This window comes from Balaenoptera ricei, chromosome 5, assembly GCF_028023285.1.
Source record: "Balaenoptera ricei isolate mBalRic1 chromosome 5, mBalRic1.hap2, whole genome shotgun sequence".
Taxonomy (NCBI): Eukaryota; Metazoa; Chordata; class Mammalia; order Artiodactyla; family Balaenopteridae; genus Balaenoptera; species Balaenoptera ricei.
The window spans coordinates 75,379,532-75,403,741 of NC_082643.1; the positions used below are offsets into that span (position 1 = coordinate 75,379,532).

General features: G+C 37.8%; 1 protein-coding gene across 1 annotated transcript in view; it reads right to left on the reverse strand.

Annotated features, from left to right (window-relative positions):
• Positions 1-271: 271 nt before the first annotated feature.
• GRXCR1 (glutaredoxin and cysteine rich domain containing 1) overlaps positions 272-24,210 on the reverse strand; it is a 339,725-nt gene continuing 315,786 nt past the window's right edge. The window contains exons 3-4 of the mRNA XM_059924130.1: positions 12,207-12,272; positions 272-570 (exon numbers count right to left, since the gene is read on the reverse strand). Coding sequence (XP_059780113.1) covers positions 391-570; positions 12,207-12,272 — 246 coding nt within the window. The 3' untranslated portion in view covers positions 272-390. The remainder of the gene's footprint in view (positions 571-12,206; positions 12,273-24,210) is intronic.

Sequence of the window (24,210 nt, forward strand, 5' to 3'; positions counted from 1 at the left end):
ATGTACGCATCTGGAGAGCTGAATTAACTCATCCTAAACAGTAGGGTGGCATTGCAATAGACACCATTGGATATATTGTATATTTTCTTTAGAAAATCGAACACATATAAGGAACCAGACTTTGGCTATCTTGGAATTTTATCAGGTCCTCCATTAATTCCAATTAGAAACCAGGGTCTAGCACAGGGCTTGGCACATAGTAGCTGTTGAATAAACATTTATTTAATACATCAATGAAAGTGGTCACAGCAAAAGCTCCAAACAAAGGAAATTATAATAAACAAAGTTTATTGATTAATCCAGAAACATAGCCATTTTTTTATAAAAAGTATAAACCAAATTATTGCTTTCAGTCAATGAAACCAGGCGCCCCATGGGTGGGAGCTCTGTTTAACCAACACAGCTCTTACAGCGCTGAAGACCATTCTCGTTGCAAGCCGTGCACTTCAGGGCCTTGAAAGAGTCCGTAAAGCAGTTTCGAAACACTGACATTTTGCTCCCGTGGCAGACGGAGCACGGAAGAAAGCCAAAGCCTCCACAGGAGGGACACTCGTGTGGATGCTGCACTCTCTGGATAAGCGGCAGGGGGACAAGAGAGGACAGAACGTGTGTTAGCATGACAACTCCATCAGCCCTCCTGTCTTTCTGTACTGTGGATGCTCATAAAGCAATATCGGCATAATATGGCTGGGGACCTGAAATCACCTACCATTAATATACAATAGACGCAGGGGAAACACTAACTGAAGTTTCCTTCATTATCTCATTGATGGCCATCAATAGCATAACCTTGGTGTGTAAGGGCTGGTACCTTTTAGGTTAAAGGGCACACACTTCCAGAAATCCATCATATGAAAGCACATATTTACAAATCAAACAGTTCAGGAAATGGTCATTTGCATTAAAGGAAAATACTGTAACTTTCCCTTTAGTATCACGTCACAGTTTTATATCTTTGTTTATAGAATAGTAGGACTAATAGTGAGTCTGGAAAATCAGAAAACTAAAAGCTGGAGTGGATGAGCCACTGTCAACTGAATATCCATCATCATACTGCACATGCGAATAATGCTTTGGTTTTTTTTGGTTTTTAAAAAATTTTTATTTATTTATTTATTTATTTATTTATGGCTGGGTTGGGTCTTCGTTTCTGTGCGAGGGCTTTCTCTAGTTGTGGCAAGCGGGGGCCACTCTTCATCGCGGTGTGCGGGCCTCTCACTACCGTGGCCTCTCTTGTTGCGGAGCACAGGCTCCAGACGCGCAGGCTCAGTAATTGTGGCTCACGGGCCCAGCTGCTCTGCGGCATGTGGGATCTTCCCAGACCAGGGCTTGAACCCATGTCCCCTGCATTAGCAGGCAGAATGCTTTGTTTTTTTAAGAGCACTTTCAAATGCATTACTATATAGAATCTTCCCTCATCCCACCTTTCACACACACTGACACCTTCTTCTGTAAAGCAGCTAATTCAAGCAACATTATCCTCACTTTATATTTAAAGAAACAGGCATAGAAATCTTAAGACATTTATCCAAGTCTGTAAAATTACCCACAGTAGCTATCAGCCTTTCTACCCCAAGTAAAAATAAAGTACCCATGAAAGTATAATGAAATTAACTAGCAAAGATGTTAAGGATATTTTGAAAATTATCCATAAGTATTTCTATTTGCTTTTTTGAGCATGTGACCTCTACTGGAGTCTACTAGCGGCATCCATTCGCTGGGGGAAGATTAGGATCGATTACAGAATGAATACAAAGAGAACATGAGTTAATACCAAGCTTCTGACTTGCAAAATAGGAATTTGCAGCAATGTTTGAAAGCCCACCTTTGTGACAAGAGTAATTGCTAAAATAAGCTTGGGAAATGTAGACACACACACACACACACACACACACACACACACGCACACACACAAGCACACTCAAACATACCTTACATACCTAGACATAGATACAGATTTTCCCTGAAGTTCACAATTGTACTTAATAAAGTCTCCAAAAAATCCAACTGAAAAGTTAACCAATTAACTAGAGTTAATCTACCATGTCCCCAGCAAGAAACCTTTTCCCAGAAAACAACTATAATTTTCTCATAATCAGTACCCTGTGGAATGTACTTTGGGAAACAAACATTAAGGATATGATTGCTTTAAAATTTATATATTCCCTGACCACTTTTCAGATATGCATATTCTGTATATAGTAAGATTTGTTTACAGTTACCATTTGACTTTGCTATTATATCAAGATGGCAAAATCCATGCAATATCTTATTTTTTAGTAACACAGAATTACTTTGATGGAAAGTAGTGACTGCCAGTCTGAATGACACAAACAAGGAATGTTGTCAAGTTTGTAGAGATCCAAAGCTCTTCTAAAAAGTTAGATTGTATGTAGTAAATTAGTTTCTTTGTAGCTGGGTTTTTGTCATTTCTTTGTGCAAGAGTTGACCAAAAAATGGTGTACCAGACTTACAATTTTGCATGATATAAAAATGTCTTTAGAAAAAAAAACTTTCAGTAAAAACAAAAACAGTGAAGAAAGAGTGTAGTCTAAAAGCAAAACATAAGAGAATTAGTAAGTAATGCTATTCTTATCAAATTTTAGAAAGAATATGATACAGTAGCTAGGCCCTTGATATGCATTAAAGCCATGCCAGAGATTATGTTAAAAATATTTAATGACTTGTACAAAAGAACATCAACTAGTCAGAAAGGACTAATAGGGCCCTGAATCCAGGACTTCACCCATTAGTGCTGGATTGTAAATAGGACTGGATTCCAAGTAGAGTGGGATCATCAGATTTTGCAATTAAAAAAATTGGGATGCCCAGTTAATTTGAATTTCTGACAGACCACAGATAAATTTTTATATAAGTATGTGCCAAATATTTTATGGGACATGCTTAAACTAAAAAAAATATTCATAATTTACTTCAGGTTTAAATGTAAGTGGACATCCTATATTGTACCTGGCAATCCTCACAGGGGAGTTGCTGACAGGGAAGAGGAGAGCTGCTTGGGAGTCTTGGGGTAGCAGCTATTTACCAACCAGTATAAATTATTTCAATGTCTTAACAACCAGTATAAACATGTTTCAATATTTTCAAATTCTTGAACAGCCTATGGTTTTCCCATAAAATATATTTGCAATGGCAAGCAAAGAACAACAAAGCTAGAATACACGTGAGCACTAGGAAGCTTCCTAGGTTCATTCACCAGCTATGTCACTCACTCCAAACACCAGGCTCTAAACACAGAGAACCCAAAATGATAACACAACGCAACACAATTAAAAATTATTGAAACTGAGCAGGACCCTGCAGAACCTTCCTGAGGACAGACACCTCCCCACCCCATCCCCTGCCTTTTGTTTATAGAAAAGCTTTAGCCTCCTAGGCCTTCCCTGAGTTCCAAAGAGCAAATTTAATCAGAGAAGTGAGAAAATGTGGGAACAAATGAAAACAGTTAAGCAAGACAAAATAATTATAGTTTAGCCATAAAACAATGTCAAGGACCTTTAATCCTCCTAAAGGGCTAAAGATAATATCCTGAGCCATATCCTGGAGTTGTTTTGCAGATACTAAGACCCCCCCCCCCCACCCCCGCCACTGCCAACGAGGTGGAAGAAGTCAACTGCATGCTGACCTCCAGTATGTAGACTCCAGACAGGTTGGAACCAGAAGGTTGATGATGTTAACTCCCAAAATACCACCCTGTTACCTCACCACCAACCAATCAGGAGGATGTCCATGAGCTGATCAGGTACTCTGTGACCCTCTCCCTCACTTTGTCTTTAAAAACCCTTCCCTGAAGGCCACTGGGGAGTTTGGATCTTTTGAGCATGAGCTGCCCATACTCCTTGCTCGACCCCATGTTGGGCACCTTACGATAAACGTTGTACTTTCCTTTACCACACCCCAGTATCAGTAGATTGGCTTTACTGCATGGGTGAGTGGACCCAAGTTTGGTTTGGTAACATTATCTTATATCATGGGCCTGGAACATGATTTACAAAAATTACTTTCAAAGGGTCAAAATATCAAATGTGAAATATATGATGGGTCTGCTCTTTCTTAAAGTTTCTCCACAATTCAGAAAAAATAAATTTTCTAAAATGAAGTTAATATATAAATACTAAAAGCCACATTGTTCTTTTCAGAGAGAATCACAAATAGACCAAGGTCATTCTAAAATAATATCATCACTTGTATAAAAAGGATTACAATCCTTATGCAAACTGGTGGTCACAGAGTTTCTCCCCAGGAATCTCCAGCCATGTATTTACCAGCAAAATGAAGATACCAGAAATTGTCAAGCTCTGTTGTCTCAAACTCAGTTTAAATTTGGCTGTCAATTTGAAATTTAGAGACAGAACTTTTCATTAGATTACTCAGTGCTGTAGTCCATACTTTAAACAAACTGGATCTAGTATATCTTTACCTTCAAGCTTTCCAAAGGGGAAAAGTCCATGGAAGAGTCATTAACCATTATAGATGGTCACTTCAGTTACAATTGTTATTTCTTTGTATTCTAAAACATCTGTTAATTTTATATTTGTAAGGTGGTAAAATCAGTTGATTCAACTGATCAAGAACAGGAAGTAATAAAAGAAGAAGAAGAAAAAAATAAATAAATAAAATAAAACAATGTTGTCAGAATCTGTGCAATGCCATGATGAGATATGTCTTTTACTTTAAAGATATGTCTTTTACTTTAAAGATATGTCTTTTACTTTAATTAACTCATTAAATTGTTGAGACAATTTAATGAGTTAATTCATGTAAAGTGAATAGAATATTGCCTGGCACATAGTAGCTACTTAACAAGTCATGATTAGCTATTATTTCATTAATAAATCCTTATTTGAAGAGATTTTTATTAACTGCTGCCTCAAGTTAAATTGCTTGTGGTCACATGATGCAACCATTTTCTACCATTCATAGAGTCATTTTATTTAAACACTTCTATACTTAGTCTTCTGGTCTAAGGTGTTACCACTGTAAGAAAGGGAGAGTAAATGTGTTTCAATTCACATGCAAATTCTGATGTCTTGGAGCACAGTATTGGAAAGATTCTGAGGCCACTTCCACTCAGGAAAAATTAGCTGTTTCAGCCATAAACTTGGGAGAGGAAAGGGATAGCTTACATAGGATGTAGTGTCTATACCCGATTCTCACACCAACCTGATGTAATAGAGACTATCTCATTTCACAAATGATGAAACAAAGTCTCTTAATGAGTTAAAAAAATGTTCAGGTCACAGGGGAATTTGAAAATTAGAAATTAGAGAACTCTCTTCAAGAACAATATGCATGCCCTTTCCTCTTTAAGAGTAGTTTTCAACCTTTACTTACATTCATTTTTTCCCAAATAATATATTACATGGGATTCCCCAAACATAAAACAATTAAAAGGATAAATGCTGCAACTGAAGCACAAGTGGGGTGGGGGTGGGAGTGGGTCTTGAGGGCACCCTTTAAGGCTCCCCCAGTGCTCCACTAGCCTCCAGAAATCCTATTCCTGTTACATCACCCAGTATGAGCTATTCCACTTGTTCTTCTAATAATAGTAAATAATTCAGTCATTCCTAGCCATCTCCTTCAAAGAGCACTTTTGTTATCTTGGAACTCTGGTTCCAACTTAAAAGAGTTCCAACAATGAGAAAGAGCTGGCTTATACTACATGTTCCTGTGTCCTAAGTCCAATACCTCAGTAGACAGCTTTGCCCTCAGTGCAAGATGGAAAAAGAGCTAAAAAATTCCCCAAATTTGAACAGTGTTCCAGGTTAGAGGAAGGAGGAATAACTGAAGTTAACAATAGTCATTACTAGTAGTAACAAAACAGACTTCCACTTTCAATGAAGAGGTTGACAAGAGACACTTTGACCTTCAAGCAATTAAGAAATCTAGGGTAGCTCTTCAGTGTCCTGGAGCCCAGCAAAGCTGGAAACCAGGCAGACTTGGTTGAGAATAGCACCCAGTAAGAGTACTAAATCTACAGAGTGCCCCTCTTCTGAATAGTGGTTTGGGTAGAGGCATGTCCCTTAGGGGTGGAATCCAAGAAAAAAGGAGTGCAAAATCATCCTCCCTTTTACCTCTTTCTGTTCATATATTCTTGGCAAACTCAGTGGTCTCATTCCACAAATAAGTCCACATTGCCAGGAACTGTGCAAGGCGTAGGGGATCTAGCAGTGAACCAGAGACCTCCCTGTTCTCTTAGTAGTAGCTCTCAGCTACAAATAAGGATTTATTAGTGAAATAATGATTAATAATGACTAATCTTATTGAGTGGCTACTACGTACCAGGCAAAGTTCTAGTCACTTTACATGATTCACTCATTAAATCTTCTCAACAACCCTTTGAGTAAAAGGCAGATCTCATCATAGTGCTGCAGAGATTCTGATGACATTATTTGAGGATGGCCTTGGTCTATTTGTGATTCCATTTAAAAATGACGATGTGGCTTTTTGTATTTACATATTAATTTTATTTTAGGAAATTTATTTGTGGTCTTCGAATACGTCCACTCTATACTGCAGTCATCTGAATTGAAGCCCCCAAGCATTCCTTAGTCTCTAACAAAGGACCAAGGGGACAAGGGGGGAGTTCAAGAATGATTGTCAGATGGGTTTCCTTTGTAGCACAAACTCAAATTTCATAAATATAAAGAGTTTTTGCTGTTATATAACATAGAAACAGGATGCTAAGCTCAAGGGTCTTCAGTGTTTTCTTCAAGATCAGGAAATGAATGAACTTCTTATTTTTGAACTCAGATCATCTAATCTTATTTTAGGAGAGCTAGAAAGTCTCTTAAGTATTTTACCAAAGAGGAAGCAACTTATCTGAGTCTCTGCGACCATAAACCCCATTATCCAGGTTGTCTATGAAGCAGACTCACTCCATGTAACAGATTATCAAAGAGTGAACACTTGGCATATAATCATCTCTGGATGACTCACTTTTTTCTATGTATTTTGTTTTAAACTATATTCAATAATTTAATTCAGCAAATTCTTGTTAAGTGCCTAATAAACGACTCTCTGTCTGATCTAGCTCTTAATAAACAGAATCGTTCCTGATAATTAGAGTTTCTAGCATTCTCAATTTGCAGACCGCGGAAAGAAGCCCCTGAACAAAATGCTGACACAGAGGAAATTTGTTGCTTATATTCCTGAATGCATAAGCCAGATGTATGAGTCTGATTCTTGACCCAATGGGATGTACTGCCACAACCCTACTTAAAAAGATGTTCCAATTTCAGACGCAGCCAGAGCACTTGGCCTGATTTCCCAGGTGAGTAGGTGGTACTCTGCTGCTGTAGTCTCTGAACATGCTGTGGCCACCCACCCCACGGAGAAGCAACATCACCCAGAATGGTGCTTCTCCAGGGAGGGTCAGTCCAGCCTTTGATAGCTCCAACGCCTTGTACAGACAGCCTGTGCCATTTCCAGCATCCTCTGTGTATAGCTGGGAATCTTACCTCTGTTCTTCATAAATAACAAATCAGGCTTTACAAGGAAAACTGTACGAAAGTGGACACTATGTTGGCAATCTCACCAGCAATGACAACAAAATGTTTGCTCATATCTTTAGAAAAGCAGCAAGGCAGAAGCTTACTTAGAGCTTCTCTACCATCTGAGATCTTTAATCCAGTACCTGCCATAACAAGGTGATTGCTAATCATCTCAGGGATGCCCTGACTTCCTCTGTGGGGGCACCATCAGGATCAGCTATCCGTCTTGGTTATTGTTTGGGGGAAATCCTTAGACATCTCTTTGCTTTGGATCTTTAGCCTGTTTATTAATATAAGTAAATACATAAATATATAAATAAATTTTACCCCCAAATGGTGTTTTTATTCATCTTTTTCACATAAAATAATTCTTTTTCTCTTCTTTTTCATCAATTAACTGCTTTGCCTTCTCAAAACAAACAAACAAACCAAAAAACCAAAAACAAAACAGACAAAAAACCCTTGGATGAAAGAGGATTCATTCATCTATTCACTCAACAAATAATTATTGAGTGCCCATTATTTTCCAATTCCTGTTCTAGGCGCTAGAGGTAAAGAACAGAACAAAATAGACAAGAATCTGTGTCCACGTGGAGTTCATATCTTACTGGGAAGATCCCCCGCAAACTGTCCCAGGAGCAGAACCCGCATTGGTGCAGGTAGCCTTATTAAATCCAAGTCTCATACCAGCTATTGCCATATTTCACTTGCTTCTGCTGCCTTTGGCCAGCCCAGCTCCTCACGTTTGAGGCCACTGACAAGTCTTCATCAGCGAATCAGGCCCCCTCAGGTTCCCTGAGCAATTTTCACTTAGATGGAACATATGCTAGAATTCTTGGGCCAGAAAACTTGAAATTTGATTTGTTGACACCGTTTCTGATGACCTAGCTGCAGATGCTAAGCCTCTTTCCTCTTCATAACTGGGGTAACTGCTGAAAACTGGGGCCTGAATTACAAAGACCAGGGTGATGAATTATGCAGCACCCAAGTAACAGCAAATTAGAACTTAGTAGGAGCTGTCTGGTTTCTCTCCGAAGTTATTGCCAATTTTCCCATCTTCCACAATGCCACACTAGCATAAGATCCAAGTGTTAAAATTCAGTCTGTTTCCTGGACCTAGTACTCTGCCTACCTCCCAGTAAACTTCTCATCTGGGCCTTGGATCCTGCCACATTTGATCAGGTTTCCCAGGTACCTACATGCCGCTTAATTTGAGAGTGATGGACGCATAGATTCATGGTTAAGATTACGGAGTCAGGCTCATTAAAATCATGAATCAAACACTATCTGTAAGGTCTGGAGCAAGTGATTTAATCCTCTGTGCCTCCATTCTCTTGTAAAATGGGATAATAATATCTGTAAAACAGGGATAATAATAGAAACCACCTTGCAGAGTTTATTGTAAGGTTTCAATAACTTAATACATATAATACCAAGAATATTACTTGCTACTTAGTAAGGACTCCAATGTTTCCTACCTCAGGAATATTAAACTCCTGTTTCATTGCCAAAAGCAATGAATGAATGAAGGTTTGGATCTGAATCTTGTCTTTTATCCACTTTTCCTGGTTCTTCCAACTGCTTCTCCAAGGCCAGCCTCTTTGCCTGGGTGAGTTTGCCTTAAACCCCAGGCCCCTCACAGGCAGAGTTCAGGGCTTTCTGGATGGCTGCAAATTCTCTACCAGTTTTGTTATATGGACAAAGCAGCCCGACAGAGTTATAACACCTTACAAATCTTATGAACGGTAGAAGCCAGTACCATACTATTGTATATATTTCAACATTAAGAATAGCTTTAAATGTTTCTGGCTTATTTATGTCATCTGTAGAATTGAGACAGACCTAATGAAGAGCATAAAATACTCTTTCAAAATTCTTTGAGCTGAGAGAAAGAGAGAAGTTATGTTAATATATAGCATGGCGGTGTTAATCAAGTTGCAGAATTAAGAAATTATAGACTCAAAAGAATAAAGTCCATGAATAGCTAAGTCGTCAACCTTTAAAAAGAAGAGTAATGAGGGACATTCACTTTATAAGACTCTAAAAGATGCTTTTAAATCACAGAAATAACAACAGTAGGATACTGATACAACAGGAACAAATAGAGCAATGGAACGGATTAGAAAGCTCAGACAAAGACCCAGGTACATATGGGGATTTACTATAATAAAAAATTGGCATAATAAAGCAATAAAAAAATAATAGATTATTTAATAGATGATGTTGGAAAGCTAACTCACCAAAATGGAAATGATTCTACATGAATGAAAGAACTAGATGTGAAAAATTATAAAGTTAATAGAAGAAAATGTTAATAGATGAAAATGTAGTTAATAGGAGAAAACGTAGGATAATATCTTTGTGACCTTAAGACAGAAGGATACTTCATAAGTAAAAGTTCAAAAGCACAAAAATAAGGAAAAATAGTGGGTTTGATTATATCAAAAGATTTCTGTTGGATGAAGGACACCAAGAAAGAAGCTAAAAGAGGGAAGGAAATATTGACAATGGCTAAAACCAACAAAAAGCTAATATCTAGAATATAGAGGGATCTTCTGAGAATCAACAACAACAACAAAAAAGACAATTCCAAGACTTTTCATGGGCAAGGATAAGAATACACAACTTACAGAAGAAGAAATTTAAAAATTTAACAAGCATACAAGGAAATGCCCAAATGCAATGGTTATCAGAAAAACATTAATTAAAATGATGAGGCAATATCTCTCTATACCTACTACCCTGGCAAAAATTAGAGAACAGAAAATTGGAGAACAATGTAAAACATTGCCAGGAATGTGGGAACATACGAAACCTCTTTCTCCACGGGAGGGAGTGTTGGATGCTGCAAGCATCATGGAGAGCCACCTGGCACTACCTGCAAAACTGGGGATATGCATAAGCTATTACCCAGCGATGCCTACTCTCAGAGAAATCCACGAGCAAACACGGTCAAGGTTGCTCCTTGCAGCGCTGTTTGTTTGAGGGAGAAGTTAGAGGACATCGGTGGAAAAAATGAGTAGATAAAAAATACTGGGTGGGCTCCATGCAGCTGCATTGTCCAAAATAGGAGCCATCAGTCAGATATGGTTAATTATTTTATTTATTTTAAAATTTGTATTTAATTTTACTTGATTTGAATTTAAACTTAAATCAAGTAAAGTTAAATAAAATTGAAAATTCAGTTCTTCAGTCACACTAGCTACATTTTAAGCGCTCAACAGCCACATGCAGCCAGTGGCTACTATTTTGGATAGTACAGATATAAAACAGTTCCATCATCAAAGAAAATTCTATTCAACAGTGCTGTTGTGGGAAAGTACACAGCAGTTAGAAGAAATGGATTAAAGGTTCGCATAGCAGTATAGATGGTTCTTAAAAGCATAGTGCCTAAGAAAATCATTTGAAACACAATTAGGTACATTACATGACATCATTTGTAAGAGTAAAAATGTGCAGAGAAAATAATAATACATATTAACCAAGTAAATCACTTAAATAAAAGATACATATTAACCCAAATTGATGGTTTCATGGAGTTGGCGTAGAGTACAGGGACAAAAGGAAAGAAATGAACCCACCCATACAGATTTTAGAGCTGAGAGGAATTTTAGATTATCAAGTACACACCCTCATTGTGTTTGTCTTTCTCGGTAAAATTACTATATGAATAAAACATGATTCCTAACACCAAGGAGTATATAGTTCATTTGGGACATGAATTAAATGCCCAAGGACAAGTAATACAAAAAATTAAAAGACTTTGATAAGCACCTAAGAAAAAGAGGGATACAGGAATGCAAAGGTGTGAGAGATCAGGGATGATGTGGGGAAGAGGTGATACTGCAGATGGGCCTTGAAGATGGTGGAGGGGAATGAGGAAATGGAACAATAGCCGGCTTGCACGAAGGAATGGTAGTAAAAATCCACGAAGTGGAAGGAATGGTAGAGAATCAGAAATGAGGTCAGCAAAGGAGACTGGACCAGAAAGAGCTGGCGTGGCACAATAGATACCATGTAACCATACTGCATAGTTCACCTGGGAAAGTCTGGGTTCAGGTTCACTGCCCCAGAATAATTATTAATGCACCCTTTTCACTCTCAAGGTGTCCCAGTTTAGTCTATAAAAAATATATATATATATATATATATATTTTATCCTACATATAGAGAGAAGTAGGCTGATAAGATAGTGGAGCAGAGAGGTATTAAGGGCTTCCTGGTTGCATACTGATTTGATACATTATATATTTGAATAAGTATTTCTCAGATATTGTCATTATAAATACAGGAACAAAATTAAAAGGTGCACTTTTGGAGAAATAACTTTTTCTGTAATCTTTAGAAATGATGAGCTGGTCTGTAGGAAAAATAAAATAATTTAAATAAAAAATTTTATATGTGCTTCAGGATAACGGCCTGACATGAAACATCTCTATAACAGAGAATTAGGCTCTAATAAAGCCGACTGGAATTTTCACCTAATGCTACAAGGTTGTTAGACACTAACACTAAAGTCACTCTAGCTGGAGCAAACCTCACGGGTAGGTGGTAGCAAATTAAAACCGCCACAGGTATCCTGTTACATATTTGTAAGAACACAGGGGAAAATTCAATTAGGAAAACTCAATTACAATCAGAGTGTGTTGAATGTTTTGATTACTAAAAATAAGTTGCTAAAAGCACAATTACCTCAATTTTGGTTAAGAGGTCTTGCAGTTCTCCTGATTCATTCATTGACAAAATTTTCTCAGCACCCTATTAACAAGAGAGGGTAGGGGAGAAAGAAAATCCATTTTGTTAGTATTTGAGAAAACAAAGTTCTAGCCAGGAAAGTTTAACCCACAAAATACTGAACAGGATTTTTGCCTTCAGATCTAAGTAAACTCAGAACCAGGAGGCCAAAGAGGAGGGGCAATTTCTCTTTCCTTTCACATACTCTCCCATCTAGTAAGGCTAATTGTGGGCAAAAGGAGGACTGCCAGCAGGTGAGCGCTGGGAAGTCCATGCCTGTCAGATGAAGTCCAGAGATGGAAGGTTCCAGCACACCCTCCAGAGCTGTTCCGAGAGCCTAAGCCAGCCACCTGGGAAAGGAAGTCTCTGAGCAAATCCCCAGCCTGGGCTGCCTCTGCCCTATTCCAGGCAGTCCTGGACATGCCCTCCTCAGAATCCTTAGAATCCAAGTCCTTAAGGACATGCCCTCCTTAATGCTATTAAGATAACAGCAGCTAATAATAAAATTAATAACCACCCACAGTAATTAAGCACATATTAGGAGCTAGGCATCCAACATCATCTAATTTGATGTGCTAGGCTCACTTAATGGTAGAAATGGAGCCTCAGTGAGATTAAGTAACAACTGCAAGGTCACCCAGAGAGAAAGCAGAGTGGGAATTTGAACACAGACAGGGGAATTACTCCAGAGTCAATGGAGTAAAACTCTACTTAAAAATGAGAACTTTACCTAAAAACGCAAGAGGGAGGAGATATGGGGATATACGTATATGTGTAGCTGATTCACTTTGTTATACAGCAGAACCTAACACACCATTCTAATGCAATTATACTCCAATAAAGATGTTTAAAAAAAAAAAAAAACTTTACCGTGAAAATGAGAAGTGGGATGATGAACGCACTTTACAACAAACTACTCATGTTTCTTTGAACTACCCCATTTTCCTTTCCTTTCCAGCCGCTTCTTACCTTCTCCCACTCTACTTCTCAACATGCAGCCATAGAGGCCACAGAACGGAGAAGTTATTCTTTCTTTCTTTTTTTTTTTTTTTTTTAAAGAAAACAGACATTTATTTTTCACAGTTCTAGAGGCCAGAGTCCAAGATTAGGGTGCCAGCATGGTCTGGTTCTTTTTTTTTTTTTTTTTCTTTAACATCTTTATTGAGGTATAATTGCTTTAGAGTGGTATGTAAGTTTCTACTGTATAACAAAGTGAGTCAGCTATACATATACATACATCCCCATATCCCCTCCCTCTAGCGTCTCCCTCCCACCCTCCCTATCCCACCCCTCTAGGTGGTCACAGAGCACCGAGCTGATCTCCCTGTGCTATGCGGCTGCTTCCCACTAGCTATCTATCTTACATTTGGTAGTGTATATATGTCCATGCCACTCTCTCACTTCATCTCACGTTGCCCTTCCCCCTCCCCATGTGCTCAAGTCCATTCTCTACATCTGCATCTTTATTCCTGTCCTGCCCCTAGGTTCTTCAGTAACTTTCTTTTTTTTTTTTAGATGCCATATATATGTGTTAGCATACTGTATTTGTTTTTCTCTTTCTGACTTAATTCACTCTGTATGACAGACTCTAGGTCCATCCACCTCACTACAAATAAATCAATTCCATTTCTTTTTACGGCTGAGTAATATTCCATTGTATATATGCGCCACACCTTCTTTATCCATTCTTCTGTCGATGGACACTTAGGCTGCTTCCATGCCCTGGCTATTGTAAATAGAGCTGCAATGAACATTGTGGTACATGACTCTTTTTGAATTATGGTTTTCTCAGGGTATATGCCCAGTAGTGGGAATGCTGGGTTGTACGGTAGTTCTATTTTCAGTTTTTTAAGGAACCTCCATACTGTTCTCCATAGTGGCTGTATCAATTTACATTCCCACCAACAGTGCAAGACGGTTCCCTTTTCAGCACACCCTTTCCGGCATTTATTGTTTGTAGATTTTTTGATGATGGCCATTCTGACGGGTGTGAGGTGATACCTCATTGTAGTTTTGATTTGCATTTCTCTAATTATTAGTGATGTTGAGCATCCTTTCATGTGATTGTTGGCAATCTGTATACCTTCTTTGGAGAAATGACTATTTAGGTCTTCTGCCAATTTTTGGATTGGATTGTTTGTTTTTTTGATATTGAGCAGCATAAGCTGCTTGTATATTTTGGAGATTAATCCTTTGTCAGTTGCTTTGCTCGCAAATATATTCTCCCATTCTGAGTCTTTTTCTCTTGTTTGTGGTTTCCTTTGCTGTGCAAACTTTTAAGTTACATTAGGTCCCATTTATTTATTTTTCTTTTTATTTGCATCACTCTAGGAGGTGAGTAAAAAGGATCTTGCTGTGATTTATGTCATAGAGTGTTCTTCCTAAGTTTTCCTCTAAGAGTTTTATAGTGTCTGGCCTTACATTTAGGTCTTTAATCCATTTTGAGTTTATTTTTGTGTATGGTGTTAGGGAGTGTTCTAATTTCATTCTTTTACATGTAGCTGTCCAGTTTTCCCAGCATCACTTATTGAAGAGGCTGTCTTTTCTCCACTGTACATCCTTGCCTCCTTTGTTGTAAATTAGGTGGATTATAGGTGCATGGGTTTATCTCTGGGCTTTCTATCCTGTTCCATTGATATATATTTCTGTTTTTCTGCCAGTACCATACTGTGTTGATTACTGTAGCTTTGTAGTATAGTCTGAAGTCCAGGAGCCTGATTCCTCCAGCTCTGTTTTTCTTTCTCAAGAATTGCTTTGGCTATTCAGGGTCTTTTATGTTTCCATACAAATTGTGAAATTTTTTGTTCTAGTTCTGTGAAAAATGCCACTGGTAGTTTGATAGGGATTGCATTGAATCTGTAGATTGCTTTGGGTAGTATAGTCATTTTCACAATATTGATTCTTCCAATCCAAGAACATGGTACATCTCTCCAACTGTTTGTATCATCTTTAATTTCTTTCATCAGTGTCTTATAATTTTCTGCATACAGGACTTTTGTCTCCTTAGGTAGGTTTATTCCTAGGTATTTTATTCTTTTGGTTGCAATGGTACATGGGAGTGTTTCCTTAACTTCTCTTTCATATTTTTCATCATTAGTGTATAGGAATGCAAGAGATTTCTGTGCATTAATTTTGTATCCTGCTACTTTACCAAATTCAGTGATTAGCTCTAGTAGTTTTCTGGTAGCATCTTTAGGATACTCTATGTATAGTATCACGTCATCTGCAAACAGTGACAGTTTTACTTCTTTTCTGATATGGATTCTTTCTATTTCTTTTTCTTCTCTGATTGCTGTGGCTAAAAGTTCCAAAACTACGTTGAATAATAGTGATGAGAGTGGACAACCTTGTCTTTTTCCTGATCTTAGTGGAAATGGTTTCAGCTTTTCACCACTGAGGATGATGTTGGCAGTGGGTTTGTCATACATGGCCTTTATTATGTTGAGGAAAGTTCCCTCTATGCCTACTTTCTGGAGGGTTTTTATCATAAATGGGTGTTGAATTTTGTCGAAAGCTTTATCTGCATCTATTGAGATGATCATATGGTTTTTCTCCTTCAATTTGTTAATACGGTGTATCACATTGATTGATTTGCGTATACTGAAGAATCCTTGTATTCCTGGGATAAACCTCACTTAATCATGGTGTATGATCCTTTTAATGTGCTGTTCGAATCTGTTTGCTAGTATTCTGTTGAGGATTTTTGCATCTATGTTCATCAGTGACATTGGGCTGTAGTATTCTTTCTTTCTGACATCTTTGTCTGGTTTTGGTATCAGGGTGATGGTGGCCTCGTAGAATGAATTTGGGAGTGTTCCTCCCTCTACTATATTTTGGAAGAGTTTGAGAAGGATAGGTGTTAGATCTTCTTTAAATGTTTGATAGAATTTTCCTGTGAAGCCATCTGGTCCAGGGCTTTTGTTTGTTGGAAGATTTTAAATCACAGTTTCAATTTCAGTGCTTGTGATTGGTCTGTTCATATTTTCTATTTCTTCTTGGTTCAGTCTCAGAAGGTTGTGCATTTCTAAGAATTTGTCCATTTCTTCCAGGTTGTCCATTTAATTGGCATATAGTTGCTTGTAGTAATGTCTCATGATCCTTTGTATTTCTGCAGTGTCACTTGGTACTTCTTTTTCATTTCTAATTCTATTGATTTGAGTCTTCTCTTTTATTTTCTTGATGAGTCTGGCTAATGGTTTATCAATTTTTTTTATCTTCTCAAAGAACCAGGTTTTAGTTTTATGGATCTTTGCTATAGTTTCCTTCATTTCTTTTTCATTTATTTCTGATCTGATCTTTATGATTTCTTTCCTTCTGCTAACTTAGGGTTTTTAAAATTCTTCTTTCTCTAATTGCTTTAGGTTTAAGGTTAGGTGACTTATTTGAGATTTTTCTTGTTTCTCGATGTAGGATTGTATTGCTATGAACTTCCCTCTTAGAACTGTTTTTGCTGCATCCCATAGGTTTTGGGTCATCGTGTTTTCATTGTCATTTGTTTCCAGGTATTTTTTGATTTCCTCTTTGATTTCTTCAGTGATCTCTTTGTTCTTTAGTAGTGTATTGTTTAGCCTCCATGTGTTTGTATTCTTTACAGATTTTTTTCCTGTAATTGATATCTAGTCTTATACTATTGTGGACAGAAAAGATACTTGATACGATTTCAATTTTCTTAAATATACCAAGTCTTGATTTGTGACCCAAGATATGATCTATCCTGGAGAATGTTCCATGAGCACTTGAGAAGAAAGTGTATTCTGTTGTTTTTGGATGGAATGTCCTATAAATATCAATTAAGTTCATCTTGTTTAATGTGCCATTTAAAGCTTGTGTTTCCTTATTTACTTTCATTTTGGATGATCTGTCCATTGGTGAAAGTGGGATGTTAAAGTCCCCTATTATTACTGTGTTACTGTCGATTTCCCCTTTTATGGCTGTTAGCATTTCCCTTATGTATTGAGGTGCTCCTATGTTGGGTGCATAAATATTTACAGTTGTTATATCTTCTTCTTGGATTGATCCCTTGATCATTATGTAGTGTCCTTCTTTGTCTCTTGTAATAGTCTTTATTTTAAAGTCTATTTTGTCTGATATGAGAATTGCTACTCCAGCTTACTTTTGAATTCCATTTGCATGGAATATCTTTTTTCATTCCCTTACTTTCAGTCTGTATGTGTCCCTAGGTCTGATGTGGGTCTCTTGTAGACAACATATATACGGGCCTTGTTTTTGTATCCATTCAGCCAGTCTATGTCTTTTGGTTGGAGCATTTAATCCATTTACATTTAAGGTAATTATCGATATGTATGCTCCTATTACCATTTTCTTAATTGTTTTGGGTTTGTTACTGTAGGTCTTTTCCTTTTCTTATGTTTCCTGCCTAGAGAAGTTCCTTTAGCATTTGTTGTAAACCTGGTTTGGTGGTGCTGAATTCTCTTAGCTTTTGCTTGTCTGTAAAGGTTTTAAATTCTCCATCGAATCTCAATGAGATCTTTGCTGGGTAGAGTAATCTTGGCTGTAGGTTTTTGCCTTTCATCACTCTAAATATGTCTTGTCACTCCCTTTAGGCTTGCAGAGTTTCTGCTGAAAGATCAGGTGTTAACCTTATGGGGGTTCCCTTGTATGTTATTTGTTGCTTTTCCCTTGCTGCTTTTAATATTTTCTCTTTGTATTTAATTTTTGATAGTTTGATTAATATGTGTCTTGGCATGTTTCCCCTTGGATTTATCCTGTGTGGGACTCTCTGCACTTCCTGGACTTGATTGACTATTTCCTTTCCCATATTAGGGAAGTTTTCAACTATAATCTCTTCAAATATTTTCTCAGCCCCTTTCTTTTTCTATTTTTCTTCTGGGACCCCTATAATTTGAATGTTGGTGCGTTTAATGTTGTCCCAGAGGTCTCTGAGACTGTCCTCAATTCTTTTCATTCTTTTTTTTAATTCTGCTCTGAGGTAGTTATTTCCACTATTTTATCTTCCAGGTCACTTGTCCGTTCTTCTGCCTCAGTTATTCTGCTATTGACTCCTTCTAGAGAAATTTTAATTTCATTTATTGTGTTGCTCATCATTGTTTGTTTGCTCTTTAGTTCTTCTAGGTCCTTGTTAAACGTTTCTTGTATTTTCTCCATTCTATTTCCAAGATTTTGGATCCTCTTTACTATCATTACTCTGAATTCTTTTTCTGGTAGACTGCCTATTTCCTCTTCATTTGTTTGGTCTGGTGCGTTTTTGCCTTGCTCCTTCATCTGCTGTATATTTCTCTGTCTTCTCATTTTGCTTACCTTACTGTGTTTGGGGTCTCCTTTTCACAGGCTGCAGGTCTGTAGTTCCCATTGTTTTTGGTGTCTGCCCCCAGTGGGTAAGGTTGATTCAGTGGGTTGTGTAGGCTTCCTGGTGAGAGGACGAGTGCCTGTCTTCTGGTGGATGAGGCTGGATCTTGTCTTTCTGGTGGGCAGGACCGCGTCCGGTGGTGTGTTTTGGGGTGTCTGTGAACTTAATATGATTTTAGGCAGCCTCTCTGCTAATGGGTGGGGTTGTGTTCCTGTCTTACTAGTTGTTTGGCATAGGGTGTCCAGCACTGTAGCTTGCTGGTTGTTGAGTGGAGCTGGGTCTTAGCATTGAGATGGAGATCTCTGGGAGAGCTTTCGCCATTTGATATTGCATGGGGCTGGGAGGTCTCTGGTGGACCAATGTACTAAACCCGGCTCTCCCACCTCAGAGTCTCAGGCCTGACATCCGGCCGAAGCACCAAGACCCTGTCAGCCACACGGCTTAGGCTTATAAAAATGCATCAAGCATCCACTGCATAGAAGTTTGATTTTCTCCTGTTGTAATTCACTTTCCAGTCCTTGCAGATTGGCTGTATTTCGTCACTCTTCTGATGCTCAGCAAGGCTGCTCACCACTCCAGTCAGCAGCTCATTTCCCCAAAGTTATTATTTCTAATCAAAGGCAGAGACCACCTCTGCATTTTTCACATCATATCCCTGGCAAAGAATAGGTGTGGAATCAATTTTTGATCAATCAACAAGACAAATAGAAATATCATCACGTAAAATATACTTCTTGGATTTCTATTTGTGCTGGGTAGGGTGGAAAACACAAAGACTCATTTAAAAAATCAAAAGGCCCTAGTGTTAGGAGATTACAATATGTTTTTATGTAAACACACAGCCAAGTAACCTACAGTGTAGAATGGAAAATAACTGCCAAATGTTAATGATGCAGAAAAGATGAGCCAGGAGATCACAGCAGGGAGGAAAAAAGATCTGCTTATGGAGAAGACTTTCTGAGGTTAGTAGCATTTGATCTGAACCTTGAAGATTAAGTGAGGTTTCTAAGACAGGGTAGGCAAGTCTGGCAGAGATGTACAGGAGCCTTTAGTTCTGGGTTTCATTTACTTCAGTTTATTTTACATAACTCAGATCATCTTAATCACCATCAGGAATGTCAACTTGATATATTAACAAAGTACAATGAATGAATACACAGGGTTACAGAGAACACATGTAGCCCTATGAGGCAAGTTATATTCTTTCATTTGTCGGTGGTTTTGCCAGGAATACAGACGTGAGAACAAAGTAAGGAAAGCACCAGAACAAAACATTAAAGCCTAAAGCACAATAACTGGTAATATTTTACTTTTGCTACATTCTATTTCTTTTATGAGTTAGCTAAGCTAAAATAGGAGAAGCCTCAGGGAATTTGATACGTGAACTAAGCAGTAAGGAGAATATGTGACTCATTTTTCTTCAAAGAAAATGTACCCCAGTGACTCCAAAGAATATGAATGTACCAGCGCAGCTATCATACATCTGCCAGATCTTTTCTTACCTTAGCAGGGTGCCTTAGTCCACTGTTTAGAACACCATGCACAGGCCAGGAAAGGACTATCGCACTACCCCTAGATATATGAAATTTGCTCTCCTCAGCCAAATCATTCCAGCACCATCAGTACTATGGGAGCAGATTCCACGTTTCAGGAGAAACTCAGGCTCTGCTCACATCAAGCAATGTAACTAAAGGCCTGAGAGTCGATGCTCTTGGAGACACCTGGGTGCCGAGTGCACAGGTGGTGGACCAAGTGCTTAAGATGGGAAAAAACTCTGCTCTGTAACAAAGAACTGGGAGCTGAGTATCTCCATCCCTCTCACTGTGGCTACTCAATGTGGCCTCCACCCGCAGGTTCACGTGGCTGGTCCTCAGCCGGTTTCCTTGGGAGGAGCCCTCTGGTCCCTGTGCTATGTACTGAGCAGATACAGTAGCCAAAATCCCTTGCTCCTCCATGGGGTTCCACATCCCCACCCTCCACCTGATCTTGTGCTTGCGGAACCTAAGTGTGAGATCCTACAGGGAGGACAAGGAAATCAGATGGTGTCCTCTCGGCTCTTGGGGAGCAGCAACAGGATGGGGATCTCAGCCTCGTCGGCAAGTTTTAGGGAAAACTTAGATTCCTCCCGTCCTGAGACTTGAGACGTTTACCAGGGTAACCCCCAACCTGACCTGTCTGCACTGCATTTACATATTCCAAAGATCTTATTCCCTGCAATTTTCTATCAAAAGCTTTCCAATTATTACTTGGCCTATAATGAAACTCTTGTGTCCACAAAAGGGAGTATATTTCCTTAAGTATCGACATTCTTAGGAAATAATATTTTCCTGGCTGGTATTTGGCGAAGAATGTCACATATGAGTTTGTTACTTTTAAAATATAACTCTACATCCAATTCCATGCAAGTGGAAATGAATTAATCATTCTATTACTTGGCACAGTTTACCAAGACTGACAAGATATCTATGGAAATATATCTAGTATATTTTTCAATTAATTTAGAATCATTTTTTTCTGAAAATTAATACCTTCCTGAAAATAATGATAATAGTGATGTGTTAAGTGGTTTACAGACATTGGCTCTTTTAATCATCAGTGAGAATTAAGTATTATAATTACAATTTTTGAAATGAAAAAACTACATTTCTCCAAAGAAGACATACGGATGGCCAACAAACACATGAAAAGATGCTCAACATCACTAGTTATTAAAGAAATGCAAATCAAAACTACAATGAGGTATCACCTCAAACCGGTCAGAATGGCCATCATCAAAAAATCTACAAATAATAAATGCTGGAGAGGGTGTGGAGAAAAGGGAACCCCCATGCACTGCTGGTGGGAATGTAAATTGACACAGCCACTATGGAGAACTGTATGGAGATTCCCTAAAAAACTAAAAATAAAACTGCCATATTACCCAGAAATCCCACTACTGGGCATATACCCAGAGAAAACCATAAATCAAAAAGACACATGCACCCCAGTGTTCACTGCAGCACTATTTACAATAGCCAGGACATGGAAGCAACCCTAAATGTCCATCAAGAGAGGAATGGATAAAGAAGATGTGGTGTATATATATATATATATATATATATATATATATATATATATATATATATATGATGTGGAATATACATATTCCATATATACAATGGAATATTACTCGGCCATAACAAGGAACGAACCTGGGTCACTTGTAGAGACATGGATGGACCTAGAGACTGTCAAACAGAGTGAAGTAAGTCAGAAAGAGAAAAACAAATATCGTATATTAACGCATATATGTGGAATCTGAAAAAAATTGGTACAGAGGATCTTGTTTACAAAGCAGAAATAGAGACACAGATGTAGAGAACAAACATATGGATACCAAGGGGGAAGGTGGGGGGTGGGATGAATTGGGAGATTGGGATTGACATATATACTATTGATACTATGTATAAAATAGATAACTAATGAGAACGTACTGTATAGCACAGGGAACTCTACTCAGTGCTCTGTGGTGACCTAAACGAGAAGGAAATCCAAAAAAGAGGGGATATATGTATATGTATAGCTGATTCCCTTTGCTGGCAGTATAAACTAACACAATGTTGTAAAGCAACTATATCCAATAAAAATTAAAAAAAAAAAACCTAAAATTTGAAGAGAATAAGGAAGATACCCCAGGCCTTTCAGTTAATCAATACAAGGCCTGGACAGATCTTGAATTCAGGTCACACTGACTCCAAAACCCACACTCTTTCCATTGTGCCAGCATGCTTCCTGCTCACTGATACAACATAATTGTATTAGTGGGAAAATGATAACTTCTCATCTGGGGAACATGACAATCTGTGGGTAGAGCTCTCTGCTGACTAGGTGCGCAAGAAGGTCAAGCGAATGAGAGATTTCACAGCAATGACTCCAAACAGAAAGAGAAGTTACAGCACATCCCAGTTCTTTTTTTTTTTATCTCAGCACCACGCATTATTCAGTTATTTCAATATGCCAAGAAAGGACCTACTTCATTAACCTTCAATACATGAAATTAGCTCTATTCTCAGTCACTACTTCCCACCTTAAAATTCTGAGCAGTGAGCTATGACATGTGAACAAGCCACTTTATTTTACATGTGACAAGCTTCTCGAAGATAAGACTGTTTACATAATCTTTCCTCATATATGTATTACCAAAGAAGAGACTCACACCTTTGGAGGAGACCGGTATTACACAAAAGATCACACAAATAAATGTAAATTTATCTGTCATAAATACTACAAAAGAGACATTGACACAAGATGCTGTGAAAGCATATAATAAGGTGATTTTAACCTACTCAAGAAGGTTAGGGAAAGTTCTCTCCATAAAGTAATGATTAAGTTGTTGTCTTTAATGGTAGTTAACTGAGCACAGAGATAGAATGGAGGAAGGATATTAATTTCCAGGACAATAGGTTACCAAACATTATACATACGTGGCCCTTTGGGGTCACCATTTTCTCCAGTTCAAGATAAGAAAAGCTATATTCAATGAAACTTTCTATGAGATTCTGTACTGTATTTTGATTTGGTGCCCTGGAGGAAATATAGGTAAGATACCAGGCCACATCATAAGCAATATATTTTATTAATAAGCTGAAGAAAACAATAGATTGTTGTAAACCAGCTTGGATTTAGCACACTCTTCTAGATCTCTGGAAAGAATTGCTAGGTCAAGAGTTTCCAAACACCATTATCAAAAAACCAAAATAAACAAACACAAACATCTAAGTATTTTTCTCTCAAATATAAAATTATGTAAAATTGCACATACAGATATTAGCTATCTCCATGCTGATATCCAGGCTTTAGAATTTGACATGGAAACCAGTATTTGAAATCAGGGCCTTATTTCTGAGGGGCCCGGAAGAACAACAACAACAAAAATGTTCTCATTAACCAAAACCAAGCACAAATGTATATATACGTTATATATATGGGGTGTGTGTGTGTGTGTATATACATATATAGTATCTATATTATTATCTTTTATTTTTATTTACATTTAATCATATACCACTTCACCGTACTGAAAAATCAGTTTCCAATAAAAGATCCAATTTACAGTATAATAAATACTGAATAGGAATTCACGACATAGGAAATGTCCCATGTAAATCTCAAAATGATGCTATGATTGAAACTTAGGTTTGATTCTGAGCCCAGCTCCTCCACTGAAACAAAGCCTTTCTTAGCACTGTAGTCTAAATAATGCAATGCCTTACATAAGATTTTAGATGAATTGGCTAATATAATAAATAATCCTTGCCTTTTTATTAACTATAAAAATATGGGGATAATGTATATGTATAGCTGATTCACTTTGTTATAAAGCAGAAACTAACACACCATTGTAAAGCAATTATACTCCAATAAAGATGTTAAAAAAATTTTTTTTTTAAATATATATATATATATATGGTCTTCAGGTAAATGCCATCACAGAAATGGCTCTTGGACCAAACAGTACAGGTTTTCATCTCTCCTGCTGGCTTAAACCATGTTCCTTTTCCCTGTCACTTAAATGCCTCCCTGCATTTATTTATCTCTCTATATTTTATTATATCTTTGAGTGACTGGGATGAAACCTAAACTCCTTAGCACAGT